Source organism: Myotis nattereri (assembly GCF_964212035.1).
Source record: "Myotis nattereri genome assembly, chromosome: 14".
NCBI lineage: Eukaryota > Metazoa > Chordata > Mammalia > Chiroptera > Vespertilionidae > Myotis > Myotis nattereri.
The window spans coordinates 18583926-18603113 of NC_138089.1; the positions used below are offsets into that span (position 1 = coordinate 18583926).

The following is a 19188-nucleotide window of genomic DNA, read 5'->3' on the forward strand; positions in this document are numbered from 1 at the left end:
GAGAGACAGAAACATAAATGATGAGAGAGAATCATTGATCGGCTACTTCCTGCATGTTCCCTACTGGGGATTGAGCCTGCAACCTGGGCATCTGCCCTGACTGGGAATTGAACCCTAACTTCCTGGTTCATGGGTTGATGCTCAACCACTGAGCCATACAGACCAGGCCCAGTTTAACTGTTTTAAGTGTACAGTTCTGTGGTAAATAAGTACATTCACAATGTGGTGCAACCATTACCACTCTACATCTCCAAAATTTTTGCATCACCCCAAAGTGAAGCTCTGTACCCTTTAAACAATGACTCTCCAACCCCTCCTGCCCCCAGCCCTTGGCAGCCACTATTTTACTTTCTCTCTTTATGAATTTGCTATATTTTAGGTACCTCATATAAGTGGAATCATACAATATATGTTCTTTTATGTCTGGTTTAATTCACTTAGCATAGTATTTTCAAGGTTCATCCATGATGTAGCATGAATTAGAATTTCATTTTTTTTTTTTTTTGTTAACCCTCACCCAGGGATATTTTTTCCATATATATATACATATATATATATATATATATATATATATATAGAGAGAGAGAGAGAGAGAGAGAGAGAGAGAGAGAGAGGAAGGGAGGGAGGGAAGGGAGAGATAGAGATAGAGATAGAGATAGAGGGAGAGAGAGAGCTCATTGTGAGAGAGACACATCGATTGGTTCCCTCCTGTACTTGCCCCAACTGGGGCCAGGGATCGAACCTGCAACTCAGGTATGTGCCCTTGACTGGGAATCAAACCCCAAATCCTTTGGTGGGTTAGGCCGACACTCTACCACTGAGCAACATCAGCCAGGGCGAATTTCATTTCTTTTTAAGGATGAATAATATTCCATTGTATTTCTTTACCACATTTTGTTTATCCAATAATCTGCTGCTTAATATTTGGTTTGTTTCTACCTTTTGACTGTTGTCAACAATGCTTCTATGAACATTGGTGTATAATTATATCTGTCAGTTGTTCTTTATCCCATGGCACCATGGCACTTTCTTTTCTTTTTTTTTGTCAGCCAGTTTGTGCTTTATTGATGCTCAGGTCTTGACCGCGTACTTCTGCGGGGGGGGTATAGCCACTCCTTCCGCTGCTGCTTCTTGGCCTTCAGGTTTTCTTCATGCTTGTTGAGCCGGTGGCTCATGGCCCGTGTTTTCTTGGGCCGCAGATCCAGGGGCTTGTATTTCTTGCCCTTGTAGAATTTCCTGAGGTTCTCTTTCTGAGTCTGGTTAATGAAGGTAAGAACACGGGCAATAGACTTGCGAACAACTCGGATCTTAGAAAGCTTGGAAGCTGCGCCGCCTGTCACTTTGGCTACAGGCAGCTGGGACAGCTCCACCTTCAAGTCATCCTAGCTGTTTGAGCAGCTCCCCCTTCTTGCCACGAAAGTCCCGAGCCTTAATTTTGGCCATGGCTGAACAATCCGCTGCGGCCTGCTCGGAGAGAAAGAGGTATTCCCTGGCACTTTCATCTTGCCTCCTGCAAGAGCAGAGTAGTTTTTCAAGATTCAAAAGAAGTCCTCAGCAGCGATGCTGATATCTGCAGTGCGAAATCCTTTGGGGAACTTTACTAGTAAAATGTTTAAGTCAGAGGGACATTAGTAGGGCACTTAACAGCATCTGCTCACAAGGGCCTTCCCCAAGTAAATGGAGAAATTGGTATTTGAGTCTTGGACTCAAAGCCCATGCTTTCCACTGCTCTACACTGAGCTGCCTTTAATTACAGGTGTTATAGCAGCGAGATGCCAGCATGAATGGGACATGGTTATTGCCTTCAGGGACCTCTCAGGGTTGGATCTGCTCGAGGGGAGACAGTGGCATCACTTGGTGCAATCTGGAATTCATGGAGCCATTATAAGACGGCACCATAGGTGTATGGGTCCCCTTTTCTCCTAACAATCTGTGGTGAGGCATGCTTGGGCCAGGCACCACTGGACTCTTTATGGGGCTGTGCTCCAGGACAGGCACTCACGCATGTACTGATGGTTGAGGCATGAGTTCCAGCCTGCACCCATTGTTGCTTCCTGGCCTTCACTTGAGCTGTTGGCACGACTATGTTATCAGCAGGATTTATCCTCCTTTGAGCCTTTCCAACGATTGCCTTCATCTTGATGTCCAAGCATCAGGAACAGCAGTTTGTTAGGAAAGAAATCAGGGAGTAGGAATGATAAAGAAAATGTACATTTGGGCCAAAACCGGTTTGGCTCAGTGGATAGAGCGTCGGCCTGTGGACTGAAAGGTCCCAGGTTCGATTCCGGTCAAGGGCATGTACCTGGGTTGCGGGCATGTCCCCAGTGGGAGATATGCAGGAGGCAGCTGATCTATGTTTCTCTCTCATCGATGTTTCTAACTCTCTATCTCTCTCCCTTCCTCTCTGTAAAATATCAATAAAATATATATATATATAAAAAAGAAAATGTACATTTGGAGACAGTCAAAATGGTTGGTTATGTGTTTTATTTTGTTCGAAAAGATATCATTTACAAGTGATTTGCATTTATCTAGAGACCTAACGTGAGGTGTTTTGTCCCTGAAAGGATGACATTACCTAGATTGGTATTCTGGCAAAGGAGGAAAGAAATGTGATAAATCAGTGAGAAACTGCTGCCCTATATTATTACCTAAGTGTTACCTAACCCTAACCCTAACCCTAACCCTAACCCTAACCCTAACCCGGGACCCCTCAGTCCGCAGGCTGTCGCTCTATCCACTGAGCAAAACCGGCCAGGCAGATGAGGCCCCTTTTAAAGAAGATAATTTATTGTAGAACCTCAGGGTTGACTTAAGTTATTGCTATTTTAGTGAATACTTTTAATTATTTAACATAAAGTTAGTGAGGTTCTTTATTTTTTTAAACTCCTACAGTTTGTTTGTTTGTTTTTTCGTTAACCCTCTGAGGATATTCTTTCCATTGATTTTTTTTTTAGAGAGAGTGAAGGGAGTGAGGGGGAGAGAGAAACAAAGAAAGAAAGAAAGAAAGATAGGTAGATAGATAGATAGATAGATAGATAGATAGATAGATAGAGATGTGAGAGACACATCGATTGGTTGCCTCTTGTAGGTGGCCAGGGATTGAACTGATGTATGTGCCCTTGATTGGGGGAATTGAACCTGTGAGTCTTTGGTCTTTGGGCCCACATTCTAACCACTGGGCCATGTGGGCCAGGGCTCCTACCGCTTAAAAAATTTATTTATTGATTCTAAGAGGAAGAGAGAGAGAGAGAGAGAGAGAGAGAGAGAGAGAGAGAGAGAGAGAAAGAAAGAGAAAGAAAGAAACATCTGCTTGCTGCTCTATTCATTTATGCATTCATTGGTTGATTCTTGTATGTGCCCTGACCAGGGATCGAACCTGCAACCTTGGCACATCAGGATTATGCTCCAACCAACTGAACTACCTGGCCAGGCACTCCTACACCTACATAAAACCTAAATCAATTGAAAAATTAAGTACACTTAATGCTACTAATTCAGATTAATAACATTAATTTAGCCACATTAACTAAATTGCTACTTGTAACTGGAATATGATGCCAACTATTCTAGGCGGGTTCTTTGGCAGTCAACTGGTCTACCCTGCTGTGTGCTGGGTGATGCCTCAATTCTCTCATCATATTTACCATATTTAACTTCTGTGAAACTTTTACTAGTATTCATGCTGAGGAGCTTGATAGTTTTACCTTTCAATTGGTGAGACCACATTATTTAGACTCTCAAGTTCATTTTTCTCCATTTCTCATTGATCCATAGTGGTTCTTTAGGGTACGGTTTATTGTCCAGATTCAGTGGGCCCGGCTGTGGTGATGATCTTGAATATCCTACATTATTTTTTCTCAGGTTATTTAAATAAAAGCAACCTTAAGTTCTCATGATATTTGTAAATTCTCTAATATTCATGACTGTGTGTCTCTCCTGTTTTCTTCAGTTCTTATCCAGGTTGAAAAACAATTTTCTCTCTCTAGTACTCCTCTTTCTTTCATAGGCCTCTCTCCATCTAAGACCACACCCTGCACTCCCAGAAAAGCTCTAATCTATTTCCAGTGTTCACATACCCAGCAGCCTTGCACAGTGGCTAGAGTTGCTCATGTAAACCTGAATAAGGGGGCTATGGCTCTCTTTAGAAATGGAGGGATTTGGGTCTCTGGAAGGTTGGAAACCATATTACTGATTCATTCTCTAGAAATATTTGTTGAGTAGATTTGAATAATGTCCCATAATTTCTCTTCTAATACATTTTTGTCTTACTTAAACTTACTCTTATCAGTACACTGATTAAAATACTTAACTCAGTTACTTGATGACTTAATGCAGTTATTAACTCTCATTCCCTGTGATTTCAGTTTTTAGTGGGGTTTCTGAGTACTATTCCACACCCTGAACATGGTCCTTGGTAAAAGCTCATATGATTCTTCCATGGTGATCAGTCATTTTTAAGAGACCCCAGAAGTAGGATATAACATTTATTTATTTTTATCATCTTCCCAGAATATATAGCTAAATGCTTGTCTCTGAAATTTGCACATTTAAGCCATTTCCCCTTCCTTGATATTGATTGTGGTCTTTTTTCCCCCTTTGGAATTGCTTATAATCTTTGCTAAAAATTTCCCTTGAGTATATGATTATATATATGTATATATATATATGTATACACACACACATATACATACATACTTTTCTAGTAAAAGGTTATTTAAATGTAATCCTTACATGTCGATTTCAAATGTAGAAAAATTGTGTAATTGGGTTTTTAGGAACAAGAGGTTGTTATTGTCCTACCTTTCTATCATTTTCTCTGAAACATCTGTTAGTTGACAGATTGAGGATTATTTGTGCAAAACCCAATAATTCCTGAATTTTTTTTGTAAGTACACTATAACTAAAAGCTTTGCCAACTGACATTTTACATTTGCAGATTAAAGGAAATTCACAAATAAAAAAACCTTATTTATTTGTTCAGTGTATCAAGTTTAATTTGTTATACTTAGGAAACTTTATGAGATAATGAGTAATATTGTAATCAGCATTTTATATTAATCATAATATTTTATAATTTGATTTAGCATCTCAAATTATTTTTTATTCTTACTGTTTATTGTTTGAGGTTTTGCTATATGTATTTTTAACTTGTGTTTAGCTATGTATTAGATAGTGGTCTGTCCCTTTAACAGATATTTTTAGGTGTTTTAGAATTTAAATTTAATTCTTTAGAGTAAAGTGTTAGAGTTTGAAGTTAAAGTAATGAAAGTAGCTAATGGAAAGTGCAGTTAACTAATACTTGGATATACAGAGTCCTTACCTTGTTGTATGGAATATATAGTCAGCCTCTTTACTCAAGCACCTTACTATAAAATACGTAATCACGCTAGATCTGCACATGGAAAACAGTAATTATAAAACGAGTTTAGAGGAACTAAAGGAGAGAGTAGTGATGTGTGGATGAATGTGTTTCACTTGCAGACAGCTTCTTGGAGAATGATGGGAAAGCATTTAAAAAAAAATCCCTGTTGTATCAAGCTGGACATTTTTTATTTTGTTTTCCTGATTCATATCATTGTAGCATTTAAAGAAGAAATGGCTTATTATTGGGACTTTCAATATCTATCGATGCATAATGTTGTAATCTTGCAGATAATGGGAAGATGTCCATTTTTCCTTTCCATTTAAAAAATGGTTGATGTCTTGAGCATTTTGAATAGTAGGCTAAGTTTGACTCAGGAGTATCAGACAAGGCAAGTTAGTGGACTGAGAGAATTGGAAGACAATTTTGAGATTCAAAATCATTGTGCCCTATTCTGGTAGTGTTGGAATGATCAAAGTTAGCTTTTACTGACCATTAGCTGTGTACTGGGCATTGTGCTAACTACTTTTCTTCTATCATTTTATTTAATCTTCCCCAAATCACTGTGAAAAGTATTGCTAGTATCTCCATTTTACAGATGAAAAAAATGGGGATTGGAGAAGTGAAGTAATTTGCTCAAGGCAACAAGTCAAAAAAGTAGAGATATGACTTTAACCAGATCTGATTTTGAGCTCCCCTCTTTCATTTTATAAAAACATATGTCTCTGGCTACCATTACAAAATTGTTGCATTAATTGCCATGGGAGTGATTTCAGTGATATGATGAAAGTGTCATAATATTAAGTATGTTTTTTCAAATATTTAAAATCTCTTATGTACCTCCAGTGTACCCTTAGATCTGGGCGGGGGGAGCCCCTGCCAGGGCCTCAGACTTTAGAGGCTGAGTATAGAAGGCCTCATTTGACTGCATGGGGCAGTGGTCAGCAAACTGCGGCTCTTTGGCCCCTTGAATGTGGCTCTTCCACAAAATACCGACTTCTGCGCATGGGCCACGAAGTTTCAATCACACTGTACGTGCGCGCCCACACGTGGTATTTTGTGGAAGAGCCACACTTAAGGGGCCAAAGAGCCGCATGTGGCTCGCAAGCCGTAGTTTACCGACTTCTGCGCATGGGCCACGAAGTTTCAATCACACTGTACGTGCGCGCCCACACGTGGTATTTTGTGGAAGAGCCACACTTAAGGGGCCAAAGAGCCGCATGTGGCTCGCAAGCCGTAGTTTGCCAACCACTGGCATGGGGCCAAGTGGAGGTGCCCACCTGAAACCTGTGCCTGACATTCCAGGGTCCACTCTGGGTACCCACAGGCCTGGGACCTACCTGCCTAAATGACCCTGAGTTGTCTTCCAGGGTCTGCTTGGTCTTCTCTACCAGGTCTGTTCTCCACAGGACAATCCATGCTACAGTGGGCATACCCATAAGCCGAGAATGGCTGAGGGGTACCTATTTGTGAAAGTATGGATCAGATGCCAGCAAACGACTGCCTGGGGGCTGAATCCATGCCTGTTTTTTGAAATAAAGTTTTATTGTAACACAGCCACATTCGTTTGGTTACAAATTGTGTGGCTGCATTTGTGCTGAAATGGCAGAGTTGAGTAGTTGTGACAGAGACCGAATGGCCCACAAAGCCTAAAATATTTACTGTCTGGTCTTTTATAGAAAAAGTTTGCTGGCCCCTGCTGCAGATGGAGCTAGCCTGGTGTGCAGGCTGCAGAAATCACATGTTGAGCCAGGGGTGGGGAGAGAAAGATGTTGGCTGGGGCAGGCCTGCCTCTTACTACCATGTTTTGTCCAGAACTATAAAGAGCACAAGAATTCTAAGTTCAAAATTCAAACCTCAACATCCACATCTTTGTATTGTTCAAGGTAGAAGGATAGAATGTATTTTGTTTACCAGTTTGTTAGTTTGATTATAACTTTAAAATATATAGACATGTGGTATCTGTGCCTCCATTTGTATTCTTGCCTGGGCCTCATACATGTTAGAATTAATGTTAAGCCCTGACGATGCAGTGCATGAGTTAAAGTAGGAGGGAAGAGAGATCCCAACAAATGGGCACACAAATTAATATGGAGTTATAAAGTGTGCTAGAGCTTTTGGGTCATATATGGATTTCTATGAAAAAACAACAACCAGTTTTATTTGTCTAAATTAAACCAACTTTGCTGGAACCTGCCTTCCCTCTTAGCTGGAAGTCCAGGTCTTTTCACTAGGGCTCCCTCCCACCTCTCTCCCCCGCTCCCTATCTCCTCCCTTGACCCTCTACCCTGAGATTATGCTGCTCCTAAGTAAGGAGGATCAACCAGTCCGCCACATGATTGCATTTTTCTGCCACAAGGTGTCACTGTTGAGGCTGGTCTTCCTCAGTGAAAGATGCTAGTGCCCTTCATAGTCACTACTGTATGGTCTCTCAGTGGCCAGGCTCAGCCACAGGTGTGCCAAGCGTGGTGTAGCAGATACCACCAATGCCCCATTCACATCTCTGTATGGAAACATGAGAGCTTTATCTTGGCCTCCTGCAGTGCAGGCTGGAGGTGCCAGGGAGCGGCCCTCTGCCAGTGATGAATGGAGGTGTAACGATGAGGCAGGTTTTACGCTATCTCCCAGAGCTCCTCCAGCGGGACTGAGTCCAGTTGAACACAACAGAAACCTTCTTAAAAGATATCCTAGATGGACTTTTCTTACTTCCTTGTCTTAGTGCCAAATTCTCCTCTTAGTACTTCCTGGGATTACCTTCAAAATGGACCACCTTCACCTAAACCAGTGATGGCGAACCTTTTGAACTTGGCGTGTCAGCATTTTGAAAAACCCTAACTTAACTCTGGTGCCGTGTCACATATAGAAGTTTTTTGATATTTTCAACCATAGTAAAACAAAGACTTATATTTTTGATATTTATTGTATATATTTAAATGCCATTTAACAAAGAAAAATCAACCAAAAAAAATGAGTTCGCGTGTCACCTCTGACACGCGTGTCATAGGTTCGCCATCACTGACCTAAACCGTCATCTAGTGTCTGCTTTTGGGGAACCCTGCTAGGACACATGGGCTTCCTTATGAGTTACAGCCCATGCAACGTTGTGCCTATTGCACAGGTTCCACACAGCATGGTGGGCCTCTATTAGCTTTCTGCCTCACTCACATTCTCTGTACATACAAGCTTCTCCGTGGCACCTGGGATACTTGTCTTGAGTCCCAGTCACCAGCCTGGACTTCCTCTTATTTTGAAGTATTTACTTTGTTTCTGGAAACTTTAGTCTTATTAGCAACCATATCCATCTCCTCCCACAGATCTCACTGTGAATCCTGGGCATCGTGACTGGGGTGTCAGTGTTCCCTCCCTGAAGGCTCCAGAATCCTTTGTGCATATCAATTCCTCTCCTTCATGGCTTTCCATTTTTCAAACCAAGGATCTGAGGAAGTGCAGCCTTGAACAGGTTACAATAGATTTTCTTACACCTTCACCAGAGGACGCAGGCTACCTGGTCACCCCTTTGTCGTCTAAATCAGAGAACCACTCTGAAGACCCTTGTAGGGCAGATGAAGTCAGATTCTCTTATTAAAAAAAATACATTCATGCCATGAAAAAAGGCATTATGCTTTGAAAGAACATAGCTGAGATGTGATAGACCTTGGAGGGTGTACTGTCGATGCTGTGATCTAAACCAGCGGTCGGCAGCCGGTGGTCCGTTTAGATTCTAAAGGATGACTGGAATCAGCCGTGCAGAGAGAAGGCTCTGGGACAGGAAGTGACTGGATGCACCTGAGCAACAGAAAGAAAACCTGGGCTGAGTCAGTGAAGGAGAGAGTGGCAGGAGAGGGGCTGGAACTGTTGGCCAGATCTCGTAGGGCCTCTGGCCATGGGAAGGAGTTTGGTCTTTGACCAAAGAGCACTGGGAAGTACTAGACAGTTTAAAGTGGGTAAGGGAAGATATTTTGTGATCAGAATTGTTACCTTACAATAGTTTTGTTGATGTGTGAGGAATAGAGGAGGAGGATTAGAGGAGTGACCATGCTTTAGGAGGGTAAGGGATACCTTAAGGAAGTCATGCCAGTGCAATTGGGTAGTGATAAGCAGAAGCAGAAAACAAGGGAACAGGTTGAGAAGTTTGGAGGTAGAATTGGTGGGATTTGGTAATGGACTTGAAGTGGGTGGTGAGGAGAATGAATTCTTATCTAAGTTCTTTTATAAGGGTAGAAGTAGTAAAATTTAAATGCCTAAAGAAGCAAGTATGAGTAGAATGAATGCAAGTGAGACTGAATGTAAGATAACAGGAGAGGAGGGGACTGGAGGGTGCATATTCTCTCTTGAAGGGGCAACTGCCGATTGGCTATCACCAGTCATTGCCAGGTAGGGAAGTAGGCCTGACATTGTCAGGTTTTCAGGAGCTAGAATCTGGATTTTAATGTGAAATGTCCGTATCTATGTTGGCAACTATATCAAAATTCTAAAGAGCATTGGGCTAGTCCGATACAACACATCTGGTGGCAGCATCTGGCTCCTAGTCAGCCAGTTCTTGCTTGAGATCGGTTCAGCACCATGTCTTCCCTGGGAATGGTTTTAAAATTAACTGGAGTCTGTTACACAAAACTTAAAAAAAAAAGTTAAGGATGCCAGTAAGGAAAAAAAAAGAGAGAATATTTTAAGTTGATCTAAATCTTGGGAGATACTGATGATCTCAGCTCACATGGCCCGTCAGCAGGGCTCAGGTGATGGACTGAGAGTGAGATATGTGGAAATAAACTTAACCTAATTTAGAGCACATAGCAGGAAATGCTTTTGTCTTAAAATAGTCCATTCCAGACCATGATAGTCTGAAATGCCTGAGGTAGAGAGGAATCAAGTCCCTCTCTACTTCCTTTCCCTCTGAGCTTACAGTTCGAGTCCTTAAGCCATTTAAGAGAGTGAGTGGATGCATGTATGTTTTATTTATGAATCCATATTCAATTAGAGGAAGTATTCTTATAGGTTCATAAAACCGTCTTTGATTTTATTTTGCATTGTCGCTTTAAATGGAACTTATTCTTGGACTTCGAATTTTATTCATGAGGTGCTTTTAAAGGAAAAGGTTTTGCGCAATTTAATTTCTTTGAGGTCATTCTCAGCAGCACATTTCTGTTTCTGTGTACAGGTTGGTCTTACTAATAACTTATCCTTCTTAGGATTGTACATCACAAATACATAAGAAAGCAGGTGTTTTTAATAGTTTACAAGAATGCCCAATGATTGAGCTTATCTTGGCCTCATAATAATATTTAAAACAGTATGCTCTTAACTGCTACCTAATTTCCTGCAATGTATTTATAGGTGGGAAAAGCTCAGAAATGGTTTTCTTGAAGTCAGTAATAGGAAATAGAAGGCATTATTGCATTATTGATTGCTGAATAAAGTTGATCTTTTTGCTGTTTCTCAGGGATTCATTTTACAGAACTAAAAAAAAATATCAGGATAGATGAGAATTAGAAGACGACAACCAAAAAAGCCCGGGTGTCAAAACAAGTGCCTAAAACTATAGCAGGCGACTAAACACAGCTGGGGCAGGGGTAGGGGCTGTGGGTTACTCAGTAGAACGAGGAGGAATCATGAGACTTGGGACACGACAGCCATGGGAACTCACCTTTGGCTTACCATGACAACTGGCCTTTTAAAAATTTTTCATCTTTTTATTGATTTCAGAGAGGAATGGAGAGGGAGAGAGACATAGAAACATCAATGATGAGAGAGAATCATTGATTGGCTGCCTCCTGCATGACCCCCACTGGAGATCAAGCCTACAACCTGGACATGTGCCCTGACTGGGAATCGAATTGCGACCTCTTGGTTCATAGGTCGACGCTCAACCACTGAGCCACGCCAGTGGGACATCAACTGGCCTTTACCCCATCTGTGAAAACCACATCAACTCGTTGTGCTTTACAGGTGAAATTGTTCTGGTAAACTATCCCCGCTCTTTGTAAATTTGGTAGAAGAGACTACTTCTAATAAGTAAAGTGTTGGGCCTAGGTTGCTAATTATAATTTACTGTTAAGAAGCACATGTATAGTGGTGAAGAAGTTATTCTGTTACCATTTTAATGTTCTCCTGAGTTAATTCTTATTTGATTTGCTAAATTCTGTGGAATTGTCCATAATACCTCTTGTCTGGTGGGATGTTGGAGTAAGCAACATCAACCTGTTTCCTCATCTCATAGACACACAGATTGCCGATGACTCACTTGTGTTCCTTTTGACGTTCTGGCTTCCATATGGGGTGTTTGAAAAATAAATACAAAATTATATTTATTTCTTGTCCTAGTAAGGCTAAAACTCCAACCAGTCATCATTTTGGTCTTCTCTATTTCTCTGTTAGAGCTCAATTCTGATTCTTTTTTGTCAATTTTATGTCCCTGTCCTTAAAGCAATGCCCAGTTCCTGTAACCACCTTCCCCTCAAACCATGTTAGGTTTGTGATGAAGAAAACTCTGATAAAGTCTGTCCTCGTGGTTAAACTTCCCATAGGAAGTCTCAGCCACTTCTTTATCCGCAGTATTCAATCCTGGGAATTAAGCTAATGCTTAAAAAATGTTAATTAAATAAATAACAAATCCCCATTAGCCTTGTTTATCTGAACATTGGCCACACTATTGCAGAAGCACTGGCCCAAAGCAGAGCTGGTTAGCACAGTATTGGTATTCCTGATTAAGGTGTATTTACTGAACATACAGAGCTGTGATCATGATTTGGGTAATTTAGGGATTTTTTATAGCCTCAAAAGAAGCTGGTGGCTTCCAAGATATGTTGAGAGTAAAGAGTAAAGGCAGTGGAGGAAAAATAGCCAACAATAAGGGTGTGAGTGTAAATTATTTCAACATTTCTGGGGGCAATTTTGATAGTGGGTATTAAGAACCTTTAAATTTCTATCTTATAATTCTACCTCTAGAACTTTATCCTAGGGAAGTAATAAGAGATGTATATAGAGTTTTTATCAATCAGAATATTAATTATGATATTTCCATTAAAAATAACCTGTGTCCAATAATAGGTGATTGGTCAAAAAATGATTAGATAACCTTTCAATTTCAGAAACATTAAGTGACTATTTCAGTTCTTTGCTGTGTAACAACAACAACCAAAAAACCCTTACCATTGGCTATTTTTGAACAAGGGAAAGAAGAACAAACAAAGCCCAAAGTTACTAAAGGAAGAAAATAACAAAGTTCAGAGCAGAAATACGTGAAATAGAGAATAAAAAGACAATAGAAAAATCTTTATATAGTACTAGAGGCCCAGTGCACAAAATCGTGCATGGGTGGGGTCCCTTGGCCTGGCCGGCAATCCAGGTGATCAGGGCTGCGGGAGGTTGGCAGGCCTGGGGGAGGGATTGTGGGAGACTGGCCAGCCGCAGGAGGTTGGCTGTGGTAGTGCACTGATCACCAGGGAGCAGCACCTGTGTTGAGCATCTGCCCCCTGGTGGTCAGTGCGCATCATAGCAACTGGTTGACCATTTGGTTGATCAGTCATTTGGTCGCTTACCTTTTATATATATAGATAGAAAATTTAGAACATGCAAGTAAACAAAAGGAAAAAAAAATGAAAGCCACTTGGATTCCCACCACTGTTAACATTTTGATGTGTGTTGTTTCAATCTTCTGCTAGTAAGTGTGTGTGCATATGTCTTACAAAAGTTTGAGTAAACCATAGAAATGTATTGTAGTCTGTTCTTTGCCCCCCCCCCCCATATGGCATGAACATCTTTTCATCTCATTAAATATTCATGTAATGATCACATTATTTCACTCTGTCTCTCATCATTTATGTAAACTGAATTCCAATGGTTAGAACTATTGATTTACTCTTAAAAAACAAAACAAAACAGGTAATTTCTGCAAAAATCTTAGATATAAAATGATTTTTGTTTATTATCAAGTAAAACATAATTAAGCTCTGAGCAATATAAACATTTGAAACTAAGTTCTTTAGTTAGAGACAGGCATATAATTCTTTGTAGGGAATTTTTAGGGAAAGCAGAAGCAATTATGGAAAATATTTGTTCATATGATACGTAAGGACTTTTTCGGGTACAAGTGACAGATACCCCAACTAGAATTGAATGTAGAAATTTTATGGGTGAATATATCAGTTACCTGTTGAACCAGTAATGTTGCAAAACAGCCAACCACAAAACATCAGTGACATACTAAGAAGCATTTGTTTAGTCCATGAGTGTATGGAGTTCAGTGGCTATTAGCTGAACTTGCTCCTGCATCTGTAGTCAGTTGCTGGTTGGCTAGGCACCTCTGCTGATCTTAGCTGGGCTTGCTCAGATGTCTTGGGTCTGGCTATTGGATAGGACACACTGCCCTGCTTTATGTTTTTATTTTCCATCAGGCTAGACTAGGCATGTTCTAATTCCTATGGCAGAAGAAAACGAGCAAGAGAGTAAATACACAAGTGCTATTTCAGGCCTCCACTTCTTCACATCTGTTATCTACTTATTGGCCAAAGCAAGTCATGCAACAGAACCCAGGGTCAGATTGTGAGGGCACTGCCAAGGGGACAGATACAGGAATTGGGGCCATTAATGCAGTCAGTCTGCCTGGCATATGTAACTAAAATGGCTAGGGATGGATATAGTTTCAATGACTGCTGGATCCAGGATATCAAGTGATGTCACCTGGCCTGATTTCACACTATTAAAAGTTTGGCTCTAACTTTTTTTTTGCATTAGCTTCAGTCTCAGGGAAGCCCTTTTTACATGGTAGTACTCAGAAGTTCCATCTTCAAAGCAAGTAATTCCAGCTGAAAAAGAGCTTATTTTTCCTAGTTGTTTCATCTAAAATGATGGTATGGAGTCTTTTGGACCAATGTGGGCCACATGTCCATCCTAAACCAGCTGTCATGTTTGGGGGATGGACTATGATGACTGGCCAGGCCTGGTTCATATTCTCACTCCAATCCTATCCAGGGTGGAGTAGAGGGGATCAGCCTTATATAACCTAATGACTCTGTGAGTAGAGGGTTGGGGACAATTTCTCTAAGGAAAATAGAGATACTGTTACCAGAAAGTGGGGGTGGGGGAGAAATGAATGATAAGCAGGTAAAAATAAAAGGTGCCCTGGCCGAAACCGGTTTGGCTCAGTGGATAGAGCGTCGGCCTGCCGACTGAAAGGTCCCAGGTTCGATTCCGGTCAAGGGCATGTACTTGGGTTGCGGGCACATCCCCAGTAGGAGATGTGAAGGAGGCAGCTGATCAATGTTTCTCTCTCATCGATGTTTCTAACTCTCTATCTCTCTCCCTTCCTCTCTGTAAAAAATCAATAAAATATATTTAAAAAAAAAGGTGCCCTGTATAATACTATTAATGTATTTATTGATACTACCAACAAAAATTATTGCTAGGCACCAAACTAGGTGGTTTATAAACATCATCTTTTCTTAGGATACTATGAGTTAGATAAAATTACCCATATTTTATTGATTGGAGAAAGGAAGCTCATAATAGTGAAATAATTTGCCTAAGGTCACTCAGCTAGTCAGTTGTTAGAGTGGAGAGTTGAACTTCACTTTGGCCCTTTCCAGAACCTGTGCTCTTACTATCTTAAAGCTGAAGAAAAAGAGAGTAGACCAAACACACCCTAAGGGAAAGAGCAGGAGGCCGTGATGCATCCTGGTAAGGCCATCTGGATACCAGCACTGACTGGACAATCACAGTTTGTATCCCTGGCTGCATAAAATCTGTACTAAAGTACTTTAGTAATGGTGACACGGAGCTTCTACTACTTTTCTCTAGGGGTTTGGAACCAGGGACTCTAACATGGTGCACTGTTCTGTGCATTTCTGTACAGGTATGGAATGGTTAATATCAATATTTAGATCAGCAGAAATGTGAAAGAAGTCCCCAAAGTCCCCAAAGGCCAGTCTGAAAGATGTATGTGAAAGGGGAAAGAGACAGGACTGTCATCTCTGATGATAGCACTTAGGATCCGGTGATATGTAGGAAGCCACCTATATTAGTTGAGCAACCTCTTTTTCCAAGATGGCCGATAGGTTCTAAATCATATATCAATGCCAGTTGATTGATGGTAAACCATCTAGAGTGCTGTATTGAGAACAGTTCTGAATCTAATGGAAAAGAGGATTGTGATGGGTTAATGATGTCTGTAGTGGGTACAAGAGTGGAGGTAACAACATGATTGACTATTATTTGACATCTTAGGAAGCAACAGCTTCTCAGAGTCACTGTCAAGCCATTTGTGTAGAGGGGTCATGCTCCCAGGACAGGGTATTTGATAACTCAGGTCTTTGTGATGAAATATGCTATGGTCAACTTTCTGGAGGTTCTAACTGTCACTTAACACAACCCAAAATGCAGAGCTTCATTTTCCTAAGGAAAAATTAGTGTGTTTTTTAAAAAAATATATATTTTATTTATTTTTTACAGAGAGGAAGGGAGAGGGATAGTGAGTGAGAAACATCGATGAGAGAGAAACATCGATCAGCTGCCTCCTGCACACTCCCTACTGGGTATGTGCTCGCAACTAAGGTACATGCCCTTGACCAGAATCGAACTTGGGACCCTTGAGTCCGCAGGGCGACGCTCTATCCATTGAGCCAAACCAGTTCGGGCAAAATTAGTGTTTTTTGTGCTGAGAAATTTTGACCTTGCTTGGGAGCAGGATGGGGAGAATTTACAAAATGTTTAGATGTAGTAAGTAAAATTTTGGGGTCACTTTTCTTTTTAAATGAACATGGGTCTATCTATCTATCTATCTATCTATCTATCTATCATCTATCTATCTATCTACCTATCTACCTACCTACCTATCTACCTACCTATTGTTCATCTATCATTAGCACCATTGATATCTATCTATTATTTATTTTAATAGAGTTTATTTTTAGAGTGGTTTAAGGTTCACAGCAAAATAGAACAGAGTTCCCATTGAGCTCTTGCCTCCACATATACACAGTCTCCCCGGTTATCAATCCTGTACCAGAGTGGTACATTTATTACAAACAGTGAACGTACATTGATACATAATAATCATCCAAAGCCCATATTTTACAGTAGGGCTCACTTTTGGTGTTGTACATTCTATAGGTTTAGACCAGGGGTGGGCAAACTTTTTGACTCGAGGGCCACAATGGGTTCTTAAACTGGACCGGAGGGCCGGAACAAAAGCATGGATGGAGTGTTTGTGTGAACTAATATAAATTCAAAGTAAACGTCATTACATAAAAGGGTACGGTCTTTTTTTTTTTTTTTTTTTTTTTTTTAGTTTTATTCATTTCAAACGGGCCGGATCCGGCCCGCGGGCCGTAGTTTGCCCACGGCTGGGTTAGACAAATGTATAAAGAAATGTATCCACCATGATGGTATCAAACAGAGTAGTTTCACTGCCTTAGAAATCCTCTGTGTTCCACCTATTCATCCCTCTCCCAGCAGCCACTGAGCCTAACCCCTGGCAACTACTGATCCTTTCACTGTCTCCGTAGTTTTTCCGTTTTCAGTATGTCTTTTAGGTGGAATCATATATTATGTAGCCTTTTCATAGTGCCTTCTTTCACTTAGTTATATACATTTAAATTTTCTCCATGTCTTTTCATGATTTGATAGCTCATTTCTCTTTAGCATTGAATAATATTCCATTATCTGAATGTACCACAATTTACTTATGTATTTACTTACTGGAGGACATCTTGGTTGTCTATATATTTAAAAACATAATGAAATGATAGTGACAGTTCTAAAGAAGTTTGTTTTTGATGATCCTTTTTCTCATTTTTCAGATCTCTGATTGGAGTAATTTTCTGGTACAGACTATGAGCGGAATGCAGTGAAAAATCTGGCCAACAGTGAAAATTTTGGCTTTATCCTCAACTTAGTATAGCATTTCTTCTCTTCAGTCGCACCTCATAATAGAGGAAAAATGTATGGAAGTGCAAGAACAATCACCAATCTGGAAGGGAGCCCTTCCAGGTCCCCGCGTTTGCCAAGGTCTCCTCGTTTGGGCCACCGAAGAACAAGTAGTGGGGGAGGTGGAGGAGCGGGCAAGACTCTGTCCATGGAGAATATCCAGTCCCTTAATGCAGCCTATGCCACGTCGGGACCCATGTATCTGAGTGATCATGAGGGGGTGGCTTCGACGACGTACCCAAAGGGCACCATGACTCTGGGAAGGGCCACAAATAGAGCTGTATATGGAGGTCGCGTCACAGCCATGGGGAGTAGTCCCAATATTGCTTCTGCTGGACTTTCCCACACAGATGTCCTTTCTTACACAGATCAACATATAGGTCTGACCAGCTCATCCCATCATCACCACCACCAGGTCCCCTCCATGTTGAGGCAGGTAAGGGACAGCACAATGTTAGACCTGCAAGCCCAGCTCAAGGAACTGCAGAGAGAGAATGAACTCCTTCGGAAAGAGCTAGACATCAAGGACAGCAAGTTGGGGTCTTCCATGAACAGTATCAAGACCTTCTGGAGTCCGGAGCTCAAGAAGGAGAGAGTCTTGAGGAAAGAAGAAGCAGCCCGGATGTCTGTCCTCAAGGAGCAGATGAGGGTTTCCCATGAAGAAAATCAGGTAGGTTATGACTCATCTCAGTGTTTTGCTTTGCAGAAGAAAGTTCGGCAGTATCAAACAAGCTCCGACTTAGTATGTGTTTGACTTGGAGACTACAGGAGGGCATAGGAAATATGAGATTACAGCTTGTGACCTCCTTATTTTCCAATGACCTTTCACACTGTTGTGGAAGAGGGAGGATCAGTTTTCATTGTCTAACTTTGAGACTTGGTTAATTTTGTTTTCTTTTTCAGCAGTTACAACAGCAACTCAGATGTACTTCATTTGAATAGAAGAGGAAAATGTTAATTTTTGCAAGAGTAGACATTTAAAAAATATTTTTATTGATTTCAGAGAGGAAGGGAGAAGGAGAGAGAGTTAGAAACATCAATGATGAGAGAGAATCATTGATTGGCTGCCTTCTGCATGCTCCCCACTGGGTATTGAACCCGCTACCTGGGCATGTGCCCTGATGCTCAACCGCTGAACCACACTGGCAGGGCAAGAGTAGGCACTTTATGAGTCTGGCGCCTTAGACCACTCGGCCATCCTGACACATAAGAGTAGACACTTTAATAGCAACATTTAGAGGACCACATCTGACCAGTGAATTTATTTTTATTTTTTTTGAAGTATCAGCACTAGAATGAATGGAGTTTGTTTTCTAAATATCGAACTGAACAAAATTATATAAGTGGTATTGGGTAGAATGGGCTTGATATGTTAGAGAAACACAACACATTTTTGCCTCATCCATTCAATATTAACCACATACTATGTGCAAGCCACCTTCAGACTTTTCTTTGATCCCTCTTCCATGTCATAGCAAGATTAGTTTTCCCAGCATCTTATGCCATTCCCCTGCTTTAAAGCCCTCCATAATTACTCATTGTCTCCAGAATGAAGTCTGCTTCTGTGGCTGAGCCTTCTATTGGAAAGCCTGACTAGCCTTTCCAGCATTATCTCATACCACTTCCCTTCACATCTCCTAGGCTACCAGAACCACCACGTGGTAATACCTGTACATATTCAGGGTTTCCCACCTCCATAACTTTGCTCTTTCCATTATCTTATACTGGAGGACGTCACAACACCTCCCCTCCCTACCTCTTCCCTTTTATTTTATTTTTTAAATATATTTTATTGATTTGTTACAGAGAGGAAGGGACAGGGATAGAGAGTTAGAAACATCGATGAGAGAGAAACATCGATTAGCTGCCTCCTGCACACCCCCTACTGGGGATGTGCCTGCAAC

General features: G+C 41.0%; 1 protein-coding gene and 1 pseudogene across 2 annotated transcripts in view; one reads left to right on the top strand and one right to left on the bottom strand.

Annotated features, from left to right (window-relative positions):
- ERC2 (ELKS/RAB6-interacting/CAST family member 2) overlaps positions 1-19188 on the top strand; it is an 871001-nt gene that overhangs the window by 14563 nt on the left and 837250 nt on the right. The window contains exon 2 of the mRNA XM_081105973.1: positions 17158-17954. Coding sequence (XP_080962099.1) covers positions 17298-17954 — 657 coding nt within the window. The 5' untranslated portion in view covers positions 17158-17297. The remainder of the gene's footprint in view (positions 1-17157; positions 17955-19188) is intronic.
- LOC308530131 (large ribosomal subunit protein uL29-like) lies at positions 1072-1443 on the bottom strand (annotated as a pseudogene). Its single transcript has one exon. The product of its transcript is annotated as a large ribosomal subunit protein uL29-like (transcript).